Raw genomic sequence first — 16,057 nt, forward strand, 5'->3', positions numbered from 1 at the left:
ATTTAGAATTTTATGGGGGAAAGGAGAAAGCGTCGCTTCGCTATTTGAAAAATGGTATTCAGAGTCACACTGTAAAAAACAAGATCACACGTCAAGCGGAGCAAGATGAAAAAAAAGTTCGCTTTCACAATAAATCAAAGGCTCCTTCAGCCGTCATTTCGCTCCTGTCAGCAAAACGTGCTTTAATTTGACAGTCACAACCGGAAGTGTCAGCCCATTTTGACAGCCCGCGCCTCCGCGCGCGTGTCGTAATACGAGTGCGCGCGCGCGCGTATAAACACAGCTCGGTCGGCTCGTGATAAGGAGCGTGGTGCCCGGACTGACTGCCAGCAGAGCGGCGAACAGGTTGACGGGTGCGCGGCGACCGCTCGGATGAGGAGATGGCGGCCGAGTCGAGCCGCAGATTCACCAAGAACCTGCTGAAACCGGGCAGCGCGGCGGAGATACGGCAGACGGCGTGCAACGCGGTCCGACACTCCGCAGTGACGGTGAGTACAACCGCGCGAGTTTGGCGGGGGGTGCTGAAAATGGTGGCAGCGATAGGCGCATCATCACCTGTGGGCGAAGAAAATGACGTGGGATGAGAACCGGCGTGGTTTTCTGTCACCGGCGCAACCGTAAAGCGTCACATCTGGACGCGTTCATCACCGCTGCCGCGTCCGCGCCGCGCCGCAGCTGACATTGGCATTCATGTTGCATCTGTTTGCAGTGGATGTTCGAGGCGTTCAAGTGCCGCTCAGCCTCTATCGATCATGTTGGAGTGGAAACGACGGTCCTGTGCGCTTAAATGGACAGAAGCGCTTCATTTAGTCCAATTGGATAAAAAAAAAAAAATCCCCCATTGGCCTTGTAATAAGTCGATTTCCGCCGCAGGTTCAAGTCGCGTTTTATTGGCTCAAGTGAATGAAACGCCGTAAATGGTCGTAGTATAGTGGGACGCTGCATGACGCAGACAGCGATTCACATCTGGCTGGAGGTGTAGAGGAAGATGGAGGGAGCAGAGATGAAATCCTGGGCTTCGTTTAGCTCTAATTGCATAATCAGGCTGTAAATGTCGCGAATTGCATAAAGCCGATTCCACAGTGGGTGTGTCAGTATAATCAAATAACAGAAGCTCTTGATTGACAAAATAGTGGGAGGATGGGTAATCCAGAAAACAACACACACACCCACACACCCACACACCCACACACACACACACACACACAAGGATTTTGTTTTGTCCTTTAGTTTCATGCAGCAGAGGACAGAAATGGCGATTAACGTGCAGAAAGGTCACTGTCCTCTCTGCTGCGCTCCACAACCTCTTCACTTGAGTGTTAGTGTGTCAGTGGGACACGGGCAGTGGTGGAGTACAGCCAGAATTGATTGGAATGCAGGAGGGAGGGAAATGAAACACCTCTTCAGATTTTTCCAACAAGGTGGTCGACAGGATTAAAAGAGGGGGAGAATTTGGCAGACTTGCTGCAGAAGGCATGCTGTAAAAATGGAAAACAGTGAACAGCACAATGGCTTTGATTGATTTTGCTACTGGATGTGCAGATTGACTGCTGAGTCACTTTGTTTTAGTGCCATTCATCACATCTCACTCGTCCAAAAGTCCTGCGGTCCTAAGTCACACATGGACTCAAGCAAAACCAGGAACGGTGAAATAAATGTCGTGAGCACATCCGTTTTAGCTTAACAAGCTACTCCTAGGAGACCACAAACACAATAAAAGAATCTGAATAATGGCTAAAATCCCTTAAAGTGACTCTGTTTCGTTGTTCTCAATGAGACACTGGAAGAAATGTTCTTTTTCACGAGGAGACAAGCTAAAATAGTGATGATCGAATGTGCGTACAGTCATATTTCAACCCTGTAGCTCTGGATCGGATCACCATTCCTGCTGCTCCAGCTCTGTTTTACCGATCATAGCATATATTATGGGATTAAAACCAGAGTTAGTGGAACTTAAGCTTCATTGCAGCGTTGCAACTTTGTGCTAGTCCCGCACTTGTAAATTATCCATTCTAGGCAGAGACACTTTGATGAATTAAAATTTAACAGTGTAACCGTGGCAGCAGATGCTCTGCAGTGAGTTTTGCATCTCCCACGTGGGTACGGAATCCACCAGATCACCTGCAGCTTCACTGGAATGTTGCAGAATGCTGAAATGGGAACGCTTTGACCTGCTTAAGGTTAAAGTTAATGGAGTCCATGATGAAAAAGCTGCTGGTTAGACTGGTGCTGGTGGGCGCACGTCTATTGACTTTTTTGTGAATGTGTTTGAGCGTGGCCTTTTGTCTTTGAGAGAAACCAGGTCAGCAGAAGCAGCCCTGTGGCGTGACAGCCCTGCTCTCTTGTCATTGCGAGCATCACCCCGTGCTCCCGCTGACTCATCCCATCTTCGTTGCCACTACGGCAGCGCGTCTTTCTGCATTCACCTGCACCCCACAGTAGCGCAGTAACGTGCGAACGCACTCCCCGTTACTGGCTGCTCGTGACCATATGCACTTTTCCAGGCGGTCCCCACGGGTTTGGTGCAACATCAACCTCGTCCTTCCGTTTTGGCTCTGGGAAAACCCCATTTTGGGTGTTTGGCGTACTCTTCAGCCTTATGGTACCGCCGTCACTTCATGCCTTGTCATATGCTAACTATTTTGCTGCCCACTCACACAGGGTTCTGGCTCTTGATCCCACATCTAAATGGAGCGATTTCTGGGCCACACAGCAACCTTAGACGCAGCATTTGTTTCCACTAATAGAGCAGAGAACCAGTTTCTTAGACTGTCGCTTCAGACCATTAAGGGCGATGGTTGATGGGTATTTAAAGTTTGACTTCTCGTTCTATTCTGAATTAAAGCAGCAATTAATCTCAATTTTGGATTAATGATCTGCCAGTTAATGCAGCCCCCCCAAACACAGGCGTTTATTCCACTTGTACGCAAACGGGGCCCTCGCACCAGTGTGGGTCGTTGTGTTGGAGTGCCCTAAAGGTATGAAATCATTCTGAAAACAGAAAGCCTCCGATGCACGCGACTTGTAGCTAATGGCCTTGAACAAGGCAAAAATGGGCTCGGCATGGTGGTCCCTAATGTAGCTCACCTACGTGGGGGCAGAATTTCAGCAGATCACCCCCGGCTTCACAGAAATGTTGCAGGGAATGCAGAACGCAGTGGGCAGGAAGTCTCCTCAGACATTATAAAAGTGATATTTCAGTGATCTCACCCCACCTAACCTTTGTTTTACCTCATATGGTGTGAAAGAAAAGAGGGAAGCTGAAAAATATTTCATTTCTAGTCTGCGTCTTCTCTCTTATCGCTGATTTCGAATGAATTCCAGGCTCTCTGCGTCGCTGCCTGCATTAATCAGGCTCTGCATCTTTGTGTCTGCTCCTGCGATCTCGGGCACGCCTCTTTCTGACTGGATCCCCGGCTATGTTTTCGTGCTGGGTCCTCCGGTACGAGCTGTCAGCCTGCCTCCGTTCTCGCCCGGCAGCTGCTCTGGCCAGCCGAGATGAACGGCAGCAGAGGACACGTCTGAATGAGAACGCCTGCCTTCGGGGCGCACAAATCCGGCGTTTAGGCTGTGTTTTGCAGCCGTATTTGTGTCTACGTGGTCCTTTTTTCTGAGTCATCGGTCTGGCAGGATGTAAGCGCTAGTACAGGCTGATGACTGATGATGCTGGCGATCGGTTGTCTCAGAAGAGCTGGTTTGATTATCAGTAATTAGACTGTACCCGCTCGCAGCCGTGCTTCTGTTACCACGGCAACAGGAAAAGGTCAACCGGCAAGGAATTCTAACAGGACGCGCCTCTCCCACCGCTCCCATACATCTTTCCTTTATCCATTGGTAGCATGTCATATTTCCTCTCGCCCGCCTCTCTTCTGTTGCCGTGCCAGCGGAATTAGCGGCTTAAATTACGGCTGCATTTGCGGCGTCCTCACCCGCCGGAGCCGGGATCATTATTGAGTCAGACATCTTATCAATTTAAAGAGCTCGAGCGTAAAGAGGGGAAGCCCACGAAGCGAAAGGAAGGGCGAGGGGGGGAAAAGGCAGATTCAGAAAATCTGTTTGGCCTCCCAGAGGAGTTCACAGCGAAGCTCCGCTGCCCATAATCTCTCCCCTTATGAACATTCTGTCCATGAGTCAGCATGTTTGGCAGCCTTTTGTCCACTGTTAACGCCACATGGACACAGAACGGTGTGTCCAGTGTGGAGCATTTCTACAATCACTGTCAAACACCAACAACTTATGCAACGTTCTTTAAGAAATTTGGCTTCCCAACACTCCAGGTTTGTTGCTCTAGTAGTTGATGTCTTTCCAGTGTGTCCAGATTTAAGGCAATCAAATCAGGCTGCATTTCCTCGCCTGCCAAAAGACTTATTTTGTTGCATAATGTCAGGTTTTGGAACACAAGCCCCAGCTGGATTGTGTGACCATATAAATAAGACTTTAAGAAAAGAAGTAAAGCGTTTGACCTTTAACACATGGCATGGAATTTTTAATGTAGGAACTGAAAAATACAACAGCTATTAGGGCCCCAGCGATGTGAAACTTTGACTAAAAGCAAAATGCAGTTGGTGGTGCAATCTGTGGGTTGCTTTTCTTGTCAGTTTGGTTTTCTTACACAAATGTCTCTCATCAAGGCGTCTCCGTTTCTCACGTTGCATGCGGACGCTGTCTTTTTTTTTTAAGTGTGAAACCACATTCACACAGTTTAACTATCATTCCCTGCAGAAGAGGTGCAGAGCAACCGGCCCCTTTGACATTATCTTTTTAAAACCACACAACAAATGCACTCAAGTCAACAAGTGACTCACTTAAAGAGGATCTGAAAGAGAACCAACAACTTTAAGAGAAGACTAGAAATCCAGCAGTGATACTGGCTTAAAGACGTCTCCATCATGTCGAGTGCACCCTGAGCATCAGTGGGTGCAACGTGCAAGTGGAAACCCTGTGCTTTACACTCTGCGCCACCTTTAAAGCAGTCAGAAACCTCACCAGGCAGCACCTCTGATTCTTCAGAGCTTCAGAGGTGATCAGCTGATGCTGCGACTTCCTTCTTCTTACCCTCCTTGTGCACGCTGTGGCAGCCTCGAACAGGAAGTCGTGCGCCTCAAGAGCGCAACACAAATCGTAACTCGGCGAGCGCGCTTACTGAGAAGTCGTGCTTTGTTCAGACTGCATCACGTCGTATTCCCTCAATGTTCTGCTCGGTTCTCGGCCCTCGTTTGGAGAGAATGCCTCAAGTGTCAGCAGAAGCGACCGGGCGAGGGACTAGAGAGGATGAATAGCTCTTTGACGCTCGTCACAACCGTATAACAGTAGGAGCGAGCACTGCCAGGGCCACGGTGCGCGTCTTTCGCCATCTTCTCAGTGACTCATTCAGAAAGAAAAAAACAAGCTAGATTGTCACTGCCGAATCCGCCCCTCCAGTTGAAGTATGCAGGTAGAGGTCTGTTTAGTCTAGTTAGGAAAGGAAAGGAGACAAAGTATCTCACTGTATATCTGTGTTTGGGAGAGGTCACATGAGAGAAGAAGAGAGAGCTCCCCGAGGCTCCGGTCTTTGTACCACTCTGTGTTTACAATAGGCCCTTTGCAGAGGCTTCACAGTCCGTGAACTCCTCCATTCAGGCTGAGCTGACCAGGGTTTGCCTCGCCATAGCTTAACTTTCCCCCCTTTCTCCATCTTTGTCTAAAGCCTCGCTGCCGTGTCTTGTACCTTAACAGATAGCACACCAGCCAGTGCCTGCAGCTCCTTTCCATGGCCCCCAGGGAGGAGGTGAGAGAGTGGAGTCCACTTCGCGTATTGTACTAAGAATAGTTCAGCGACTCTCCCGGAGTGAATCGCCGTGTTGTTTCCCTCCTTCTCTCCGCATTCCAGAGTAGGAGGCCTGAATGTGCCTGGCCATTACCGGCCGACCCAGATGCTCTGCTGCCCCTCACCCTGCTCCATCCATTCTCACAGACTCGTAAAGTGCCTGTGTGTCATTCACAAGTGAAGGAGTGCGCAAATTACCAGGATGTAAATAACAGGAGATTTATACAAGACTTTAATTAAAAGAATTGGGTTTTAGCCGCTAAGTCAAATCCTCTCTGACCTCCCCCCTGCTCTGGTTGTCTGAGCAAGTCATCGCTGGCTTTGATCACCCGCGCTGATGTGCGAATAATCCCGTCTGACCCGATCTGTTGTCCCAGCCCAGATGTGAGAAGGGGAAACAGGCGGCTACTGTTGGCCTTCATTCATTGTTTCACAAATCCACATTTACGTTGGTTCTCTGCCTCTGTACACCCCCGCGATAGATTTGAAATAAAAAGATCTGAAGAGCGTAAATTTCGAGAGGTGCTCCGCATAAAATGCCTGTAGGTGGATCCTCGGTGAGTGTCAGTTCTATTATTTTAGCACAATACCCAAGCTATGCTAATGCAACCAGGAAATTCTTTATGTATTCTGCATGTCTGTTGCAAAGATGTGTCTCTAAAGGAAAGAGGCCTGAGCCAAAGTATTAATAAGCTAATAAAACAGGAAAAAACCTCCAGCTGCATGTTGAGCCGTGCATTTGCTGCTCTGGCAAGGGGCTGTGAGGAGAGATACATCACATTAAAACACATGAGGAACAGTCCTCAGACCAGCTGTGTCCTCTGGGGAGGGGGGGGGGGGGTGCTGTGTGGAGTGGGCGTCTGGTAGATGGTTAGTAGTGGTGCAGAGGTTGCACAGAGGTTATGTGTAGGCTCTGTGTACTCAATGATTTATTGTGCTCCGGGCAGATTAGAGGACTTTTCTTTACTCTGAGAGGACAGATTGGGTGTGTTGGCTAATGTTTGCTCATTATTACACATAAAGCAGTTGTAATGAAGCTAAATATTTGAGCTTTTTGTCCTGACAAAGACTCAGGATAAACGTGGAATAATGGCAGCCTGGACTAAAAAATGGAGCTAACAGTTACGAAAAGCAACCATTATTAAAAATAAGTGTTCCAGGACCTTTCAGGGATGGAGGAAGTGGGAATTTGGAGTCAGGATGAATATTTTTCACTGGCTGGTGTCTGTTGTTGGGCAGGAAGTACCTCTGCGTAATTTCAGGTACCATGTTTGTCTAAACACAGTCCTCGCTGCAAGGCTCCCTTTTCTGTTTCTAATTTGTGTTCTTTTTTTAAAAAAAAATGCAATTAAAGGGGCAGCTACTTGTTTTATTCTGCAGGTTCAGAATTTACAGAGGCACTTATGATATGGGACACAAGCCATTAAAGGTTATCTACATCTTTTCTTTCTCATTCTCTACACTACATGTGACACAAGTGGGTGACATCAGTCGCCTGTGCTGGATGTGAGGGGTCTGATACAGAACAGGGGGTGGGGGAGGGGGGCGGAATGTTACAGGATGGCATTTGTGGGTATAAATAAATGAACAGCAGCTTTATAACATACTTCAGCTGTGGTCGCATGGCCACTTTTGGCCTTTTTACAGCTCAGTGCTTGGTATGTATTCTTTAACTCGAATCATCATGATAAGATAATGGGTGGAGACAGTTGTTCAGATCCAACAAAATTAACTTTTCCAAGCCCAGACAGTTTGCGTGCGTGCCTGAAATCTGTGTTTATCCCCCCTGGAAGTGTTGGAAAATGCACCAATACATTAAAGAGAAGATGGATGAGCAGAAAAGAAAAAACGGGAGGCTTGAGAAGGAGGTATTCAAAGGAAGATGAATGGAAATTTTTAAGAATGCCCTCGGCAGTTGTTGCTCCTCGACTTCCTCCCTTCCATACCCTCCACATCAGCTCTGCTGACTTGGCTCCTCCTTCTACATCCTTCATACCTTGGGACTTTAATTCTCAGTCAAAGACATTTTAATGGTTTCCTTTCCCAAACAGAGTGGGTGCCAGAGGGCCAGATAACGTCTATGAAGCAGAGCGCCCACTGGAGGTCGGTTGTGGTCACTGTGGCGTGGAGGCTGGCACAGAGGCAGTTCTGACCTCTCAGCACTAGATGGCATTGGCGGAGTTTGGAGTGTGATCCACCCCGTCAAAACCCGCAGAACCTTTCAATTCAACAGTCTGACAGTTGTGAGAGCAGCAGATGCGACTAAAGTAATCAAGGGAAATCTCTGGTTGAACCAAAGCAACAAAGTCAAGAAAAAAGGGAATGATAATTAAGAAAAAAACCCTCCACTTCGATGAAAGAATCAAAAAGTTGGAGCACAAACATGTTGGAACCACAATGTTTTGGATTCAAAATCAAAGGCCATGCAATTCGGTTCCAGCTGTACAACAGCAGGGAAACAACAATACTCTGAAAACTCCAGACAGTGCTGTCAACAAAACCGCAGAATATGACTGCGAAACCACCGAATATATCATTCAGCAACAATTGTGTGACAAGACTTGAAGAGGGAGAGAGCTATGACCAATATTTGATCTTTTCTCAGCCACATAGGGTTTTATTGATCTACACAAATGTTAATTGCTGTGAATGAGGTCTTATTTTACCCGCAATTTGTCTAATTTCTCTCATAAGCCAGTCTGCAGACACACAGCACATTAAGAAAATTAATAAATTTGACAATCATTAACAAATTAAGGTCTAGACATCCATTTCCTGGGTCTGGCCCAATACGTTTAATGGCACCGTAGCTGTTCTGTAGTTTCTAAATTATGGAAAATGCTGAGTCATTTGAGGAATGTCTTTTGATGATTCTGTGTCCTCCAATCAAAGGCATGCATGTATTAATCCATAATCTAGCCAAATGTAGTTTTTCTTGCAGCTTTCCATCTTTGCTAGCGAGAAGCCTGTTTATAGTTTGTCCCAAACTTAACTTTGAGTCACCTCTTTATCGCTGCGTTGCCTCCTGAAGCCACAGTGTCGGAGAGATTGCAAACACTACAAACACTCCACTACAAAATCGACTCCACTACAAAATGTGAAGTAAATAAAATACAAACGCTGTTTTCATTTAGCATTCCTGAAATGCTGGAACATTGGCCTGTGACGCTGACCCTGGGTCCGTCGTGATCTTCCCTGAATGCCAGGGGCTTGCCCTGAGTGACAGCATCCTTCCTCTTGTGGTTGCCATGGGAACAGCAGAGTGTTTTCCCCAGTAAACTCAGTGGAGCTCTGCACCACATCAAACAGCACTGCCATGAGTCAGTTCCCAGATCTACAGGGAGCCTAACTATAGCTGAGCTAACTGCTTACAGTGCAGCGTGCAGGAGGTTTAATGCAATGTGGTTTCCTATTTGGCCTAGTTGGCTAAGGTATTTCCAGTTAGTAAAGAGGTGTGTGTTTGCCTTTTGTATAAATAGTTAACCTGCTTGCATGTAACATGCACACACTCATCAAAATTCTGTAGGTCTGGTGCACGTAGCTGCTGCTTTGTCATTCTGAGCTGTGTTTCTCTTGGAAATTCTCCTGGAAACAGGACGATTATACACACTGAGGCCGCACAGCTGGAAAACATTAACTCCACAAAAGATGGCTACACGCTGGCCGGTGTGATGTCACCCTTCACAGAGACTCGTACGCAGCTAAACCCTGGCCAAAAGGGGAAACGAGGCGATGGTAGGACATGGGCTCGGTGATTAAAAATATCACATTTGTCTCATTTCATACGGAACATTGAAATACCACAACTCTCAAACTCCACATCAGTAGTGCAGAAATAAACAGAATTTAGCACCCAACTAAGAATAACAAGACAGAACCATGTTAGCGTGTTCTGCTCACAGCTTTAGCACGGCCACACGCTCGCCAAACGTCAACATAGCGACAGCATTTTGAATTAGAACAATGTTCTAATATGATATCTAGCAGCTATTCACTTTCACTTTGATGATGCACATTGAAATCTCAATTGCCCCTCCAAGGCAAAAGAAAATATGCTATTTATTTATCTTTCCAGACATAAAGTCAGCCTCTTCATTCTTAAACTGTATTCAAATTGAATTCAGACTTTTGTCGTATTTTCATTCGCTTGGTGCTGCAGTACATTAGATTAGTGTTGAGTCAACATAAATTGGATCCACCGCTGATTTCGGCTCACATTGTTTGTCGGTGTAAACATATCTTTTGTGGAATATGTCTCTGCTTACATACAGCACACAACCACATAATTTCAAAACTGGGATTATTTCTTCTCCTAAGGATCACCTTTAAAATTGTTCTTGATTAGTTTAATTAGTTTAGTTAGATTAGTTTCTGCATGCACATTCGAATGGAATTATGCTGGTGCCATAAAATAGCCTAAAAGTGGTTAGACAGGCTAGTCTTGACTTGGAACATGGCAAATATGCTTGCCAGGCTCTGCTGGGCATGTACAGTATGTGTGGGCATGTTAGCATGACAGGACAGAGGACGGTGGCCTGGCATGCAAACAAAGCTTATCTCTGTGCCTTGTGTGCAGTTGAGCTGCTGCCTCGCAGTGCAGCGAGTCGATGGGGGTTTTGGGCGGCCTGCTGGTCGAGGGCGTAGGAGGGCGTGGTTAATATTTATCTTTCTCTGACATCTCCTGCTGAGCGGGGCAGACTCAGGGGGGAGCGATACCAACTGTGTGCCCGCAGTCATCTGCCTGGTTCTGTTTATATTTAGCCATGTGCAGCATTATTATAATGATCATTAATGTGGGTGGTGTTTTTGCTGTCACATTGGCTTGGGTGCAGTTGACCTTAATCATGACCCAACAACATCGCCATGGTTACTGTCTACAGTCTGTAGAACCCTGAGTGTGGGCAAATGTTTAGATGTATACATTATCTGTTGCTTGATTACAACTCTGCTGACAGTCTTTGAGAACACGGTTGGCCACTAAATTATAATGTACCAATAGAATTGAAGTCCATGGAATTTAGGAGAAAGGAAGTTTTTGGGGGGAGCGCAATTTTGCCAGTTTGATGGCTGTAAAATTGAGTTGTCTTGATCATGTTGACCGACTGGATGCGGTTTTGATAGACACACACTTGTGTATGTAAGATCTCACTGCTGGACAAGCCTATGGAAATACCCGAGACCTCCAGCCAGAGCTCTGACATAAAACCCAAACCAAAAGGCTCTAGAGAGTCCTGAAAATGGCTGCCTACCAGCAGTCTCCATCCAACCTGACAGAGCTTGAAAGGATCCTCAGAGAAGAATATCCACAAATCTGCACGTGTGAGGCTTGCAGCATCATGACCAAGAAGACTGGAGGCTGTATTTGCTGCGAAAGGAGCTTCTACTAAATGCACAGTCCAGACTGTGTTTGCAACCCTTCTGACTGCACTGAATGCAATATGTACAAGACTGATTGTTGCATTAATCTTCATCAAGAGATTTATATTCTCCCTTTTCATATGGTGAGTGAATGATTTAATTATAGCCTCTATTACATTAGTATCTGAGATGAAGCTTGTTTCCTCTGCTCATCGTTCAGCTGAGGAAATAATAAGCTGCTTCCTTTGGGCAGTGTTTCAATAACATGCTTATGCATCCAGATTCTGTTCTTGTTTTACAAAGTCATTGGGTGAATCCCATTAATTCCCACTCCCAGGTGCCCTTTTAGCCGTTTTATTAAGCTGCGAGGTGGCATAGATCTCTGGATATATTCAGATTTCTGTGAATTGGACAACAGCTGGCTCTGCAAGTAAGAGGAAAAACATTGTAAGATTTGAAACATATGAAAGCAATTGTCCTGAGTGCACATTTCTCAGTTTTAATTTAGCCACACGGCGAAAATAGAAGAAAATTACCAGTATGATGGCAGGAGGACAGTTATAGTGGTGAAAGTGGTTCTGCCTTTTCTTCAATCAGAAGGGCATTTTATGCTCAAAATCAGAGAAATTAAAATCTAATTTGACATGTGTCAAAGCAGGCTTCCTCTGAAAAGTACTCACCCTCCTGTTTTTTTGGTTCAACAGCCTCTCGCTGCTCCAACACAACAAACACCCCAGTCGCATATTTCAGACCCTGGCTTTCAGAAAAGCGACAGTTGTATTCAGCTAAACTAGAGCATCAGCACACCCACGCTGTCTCGACTGTAAACACCCGAGGAACTGGTGGACTTGGTAGTGGAGAGTGAAAAGCTGCAAGATGATTTAGGTGGCTGCATAGGGCCTGCATCTTGCAGCTGGTTTCGGTCAGCTGACAGCCAGCAAAAGCCGTGATTTGTTGCGCGGGGTGGGCCGGGCCGAACTGTGGACAGCTGCAGTCGCCGTATGTATTAGAGGAAAGAGCGAGAGGGAGAGAGCGAGGAGGACGGTTGGCTGCGAGACTGTGGCAGAGCGGCGCAGAGACCAGCCAGAGCAACAGGAGTGGTCGAAGAAAAGTGAGGGATGAGCAGAGGAGGATGGTGTCCCCGTTTCCCTCCTGGACTCGAAGCGTGCGCGGCGCCACTGGCTGGACCAGGGGCTGACGTTACTCAACTTGTCTCTGGCATCTGAACGAGTGGTCGATTTAAACCCAGCGGGACAAACAAAGAGCCTCTGTTGAGGGGACACCTAATACTGCCGACCTCCATCAGGGAATTATGGGCTGTTCGGCCAGTGTGGTCCTGCTCCTGCGCTCGGTGAGCGGGGCCGACTGCGGACACATGTGCTCAAGACGGGACCAGATGTCCCTGGATGCTGCCACACCCACCCTGGAAGGTTACACGGCTACCAACGCACCTCTGACCATCCTTGTCATGGTAACTCCATGTCCATCTTAAATTAATGGCTGCACAGTAATTGTCCTATAATATTTACCGGCATATAAAACCCAGTATTGGGTTTTACCCAGTAACTGCAGTAACTCCAGAGGCATAAGAAAAATGAACTTTTTACTCTTTTTTTCAGTCTCTGCTGCTGAGTGTGATGAATGATGGATGTTTGGGGTCTGGTTGTTTCCCTTCACAGCTGAGAGGCGGAAAGACGGAAATGGAAGGAGGAGAGAAGTGGGGTGGCGGTGGGGGTCAGACGGGAGGAATTTAGTTTCTGTGGGAAAAAATCCGCTTTCTCTGCACATGGCCCTCCGTGACAATGATAAATATAGCGAGTCAAACGTTGCCGTGAGCGACATGACAGATGAGTTGCTTGAATTATTTTTTTTTTTTCAGAATGAACGGGCGTGCATAAAAATGCACGGGCGTCTGTACAGTCCTCTGAGAGCGACATCTGTTTGGTATCTGTATCCATCAGTGCTGGCCTTTTTTTAAATTCCCAGAAAGACCCTGGTTTCTGTAAACCCAGTGGAAAAATGTTAAAGTTTTGGCATGGTGGCATTCTTACAGTCTCCCTTTGTGTTTCTCCCGACTCCCATGGCTGCTATTCAAGTCTCTGTAGCAAACTGAGCTCAAGTTAGTTTCCCTGCAAATTACCATCAATGTGCATATCAGAACACGGGATATGGAGTCTCTAACTAAGACTCTCGATGCAAATTCCACAATTTGAATTATCTTAAGACCTGCTAATGACAGACTTGAACGAACGCAGGTTGCTGACTGGTGCAGAGCACCCTGGGTCGAGGCGGCGACACCAGATGACTGGTTCTGTGCGGGTTTGTGAGGGTTTGGGGTTGGAAATGATGTATACTCTACAAAGTGTAGAGTCCCTGCTGTGGGTCCCTGCGGAACGCCAGGGTCAAAGGCAGCGTTGCTCAAATCTGAATCATTTGACCATTCCGTGGATAAATCAAGCAGATGAAAAGTTGGGATTAGCAACTCATGGAAAGAGAGCAAGTGACTCCAATTCCACTTTGATTTTGACATTTTCTAGACCTCGTTATTGGTAGATGAAAATGTGTTTTTGGAGGCTGAAGGCACATGTGATTTATTCAGAGAAGCTACTACTGCTTGTTCTGTCTTCCGTCTGCTCCTGGTGAAGATAAACATAGATTCAATTAGACAGATTGGTGCAATGTTCAAATGGGAACTCCCAACTTGTACTATTGTCCCTGCCACTCCTGTCTGAGGTGCGGATCTCCATCGGTCCGTCTTGACTTCTTCCTTGCCCCCGTAGTTCTCCACTGACATGAAGCAGATGGCACACATCTTGATTCTTCTCCTCTTTGCTATCTCAGCTGTTTCTCTCCCTCCTCTATGTGTGTTTTGTTTGGTCACACTTTCCATTATTGCTCCCTTGACAGGATAAACCCTTAAATCTCTGCTCCGGGATGAAATGAACCAGTCTGTGCAAGAAATAGACCGATCACCACCTCGGACTTATTCATTTCCCATATTAGATACACTAATTCATAAGTTCCCATCCTCTGTCCTCTTGTCCTCATCTGCTGGAGGACAGTCGTGCTTTGAGTGACTGATCCAGTGAAACAGTTGAGTTGTAGGCTGATGGTGTGAAGTGTGGAAGGGAGCCAGGAAGATCAAAGCAAAACACAACAAAGCTGCGTCCTGCCGAGGATGTCTGATGAAATGAGAAAGATGCAGGAGGACAGGAGACGGGGGATGGAACCAGCTGCTGCAGAACACAGGACAGGAGGATGGAGGGAGGAGAAGGCAGGAAATAAAAGAGTTTGCCTTCGATGAGCGCGCTAAAAGCATGTTTACGATTCACTGTTTTCCGTCCGAAACATTAAACGTTGATTCGGATTTTCACACTGTTTTCACTCCCAAACTTCCAGCAGAACAAAATGTTTTGCTTTGTCATTAATATAAGCAGTCACAACACACACACACACACAAGCGCGTGTGCACTGCAGCCTCATCTGTGTTAAATTAGCAGAATCAGTCTGACGCTGGTCTGGTACAAACTATTGCACATTGTTCAGTTCCCTTTAAAAAAAAATGGACTTGAATCCAGATGTTTTAACCAATGTGATGCCACAGCATAGCTACAAGCACTGAGCACTAGAACAAGGTTGATTTTCCCAGGACAGCTGGATTGACCCATCGATTTACCTGCGCGCTTTGATCACACAAAGCGGCCACGGCGCATGTGGGATGTTAGCATTGCAGAGTTCTGTGATGTTTCCTCTTTTAATAGATCCTCTGCTCTGCTGTGAGATTAAACGTGGGGGAAGTCTGGTGTGTGTGGGTGTGTGCACAGAGGCATCAATCTAGGTGCGATTATGCTGTGCGTAATGTCACATTTACCATGGCGCCGCGCTTGACCGATTTAACCTTTGCTGGCCTCATTTTTTGCATGTATTTTTGTTGTTGGATTTAAACATTGCCTTGTAGACGCTTATTTGGCCCAATAGGAAGAGGACAGTGACGATTCAGAACAGGAAGTTTAGTTGCTTTGACAGAGGCATGGGCGGAAACTGTTGCTGGCAACCGTTGTAAACAAGATATCGGGAGTGTCAGAGAGAACCAAATGGTCACCTATTGTTTTAAAATTAAACTATATTATTGATTTTTTTTTAATTAAAGAGCCTCTGCTGAGTTAAATCTGACAGATGTAATGATGTTCACCAAAGTAGAGGATCTGCTTTCTGAGTTGACTAGTTTTTTTTTTACTCTTGTGGGTTGCTGATGCTTGGATTGGCCATCTGTCATCAACTTCCGCCACATCCACGTGCGTTGACACAAACCCGCAGCCAGCGCTAGTTCTCCTTCTGGTGGCGCACATGCCCGGCAATGCGCGTTTTATTTACAGCTTTTCACGTAATTTGAGCTGTTTTTGAAACCCAAATCGGTGAGTTTCTGCCACCTTTTGGTCTCTGGCGTGGTTGCTTTGTTTTGGGACGGCTATATAATGAGCTTTAGGAGCAAAATCACCTTCAGGAGGAAAACCAAAGGCAAACGAGTGAGATCGCTGTTCAACCACCTGAATATTGTAGGTATCCTGTAATTCGCTCTTAACTAATACTTTTAGTTTTCACATAATTTACTGGCTTTAATGAGCTGTTGACAACCAGAACTGTTCATGTAGTTTGATGATTATAGTCTGATTTCAGTGCAGTCGGTGAATTTTGTATTTTGTATTATTTTCTCATCTTTGCATTGTCTTGCTCATTGAATTCAGCACCTTACTTTAAAGTGGAGCTAATACTTCATCAGTAAGTCACACAGGTGTCAGCGTTCCTCTCCAAAGACATTATCTGAAGTCACGTGGGTCAGAGAGAAGTCATAAGCATGCATGAAAATCCCCCTTTATACCCTCTTCCTCTTCA

The 16,057-nt window shown here is 46.3% G+C and overlaps 1 protein-coding gene across 8 annotated transcripts in view; it reads left to right on the forward strand.

Annotated features, from left to right (window-relative positions):
- The first annotated feature begins 268 nt into the window (after positions 1-268).
- dock10 (dedicator of cytokinesis 10) overlaps positions 269-16,057 on the forward strand; it is a 37,919-nt gene continuing 22,130 nt past the window's right edge. For 2 of the 8 annotated variants that reach the window (XM_029843513.1, XM_029843508.1), the window contains exon 1: positions 12,022-12,635. In XM_029843513.1, coding sequence (XP_029699373.1) covers positions 12,477-12,635 — 159 coding nt within the window. In that variant the 5' untranslated portion in view covers positions 12,022-12,476. Of the gene's footprint in view, positions 489-12,019; positions 12,636-15,360; positions 15,721-16,057 lie in introns of those variants that run through there. The other 6 variants (XM_011608411.2, XM_029843507.1, XM_029843509.1 and 3 more) reach the window with 5 other exon arrangements.

This window comes from Takifugu rubripes, chromosome 11, assembly GCF_901000725.2.
Source record: "Takifugu rubripes chromosome 11, fTakRub1.2, whole genome shotgun sequence".
Classification (NCBI taxonomy): Eukaryota; Metazoa; Chordata; class Actinopteri; order Tetraodontiformes; family Tetraodontidae; genus Takifugu; species Takifugu rubripes.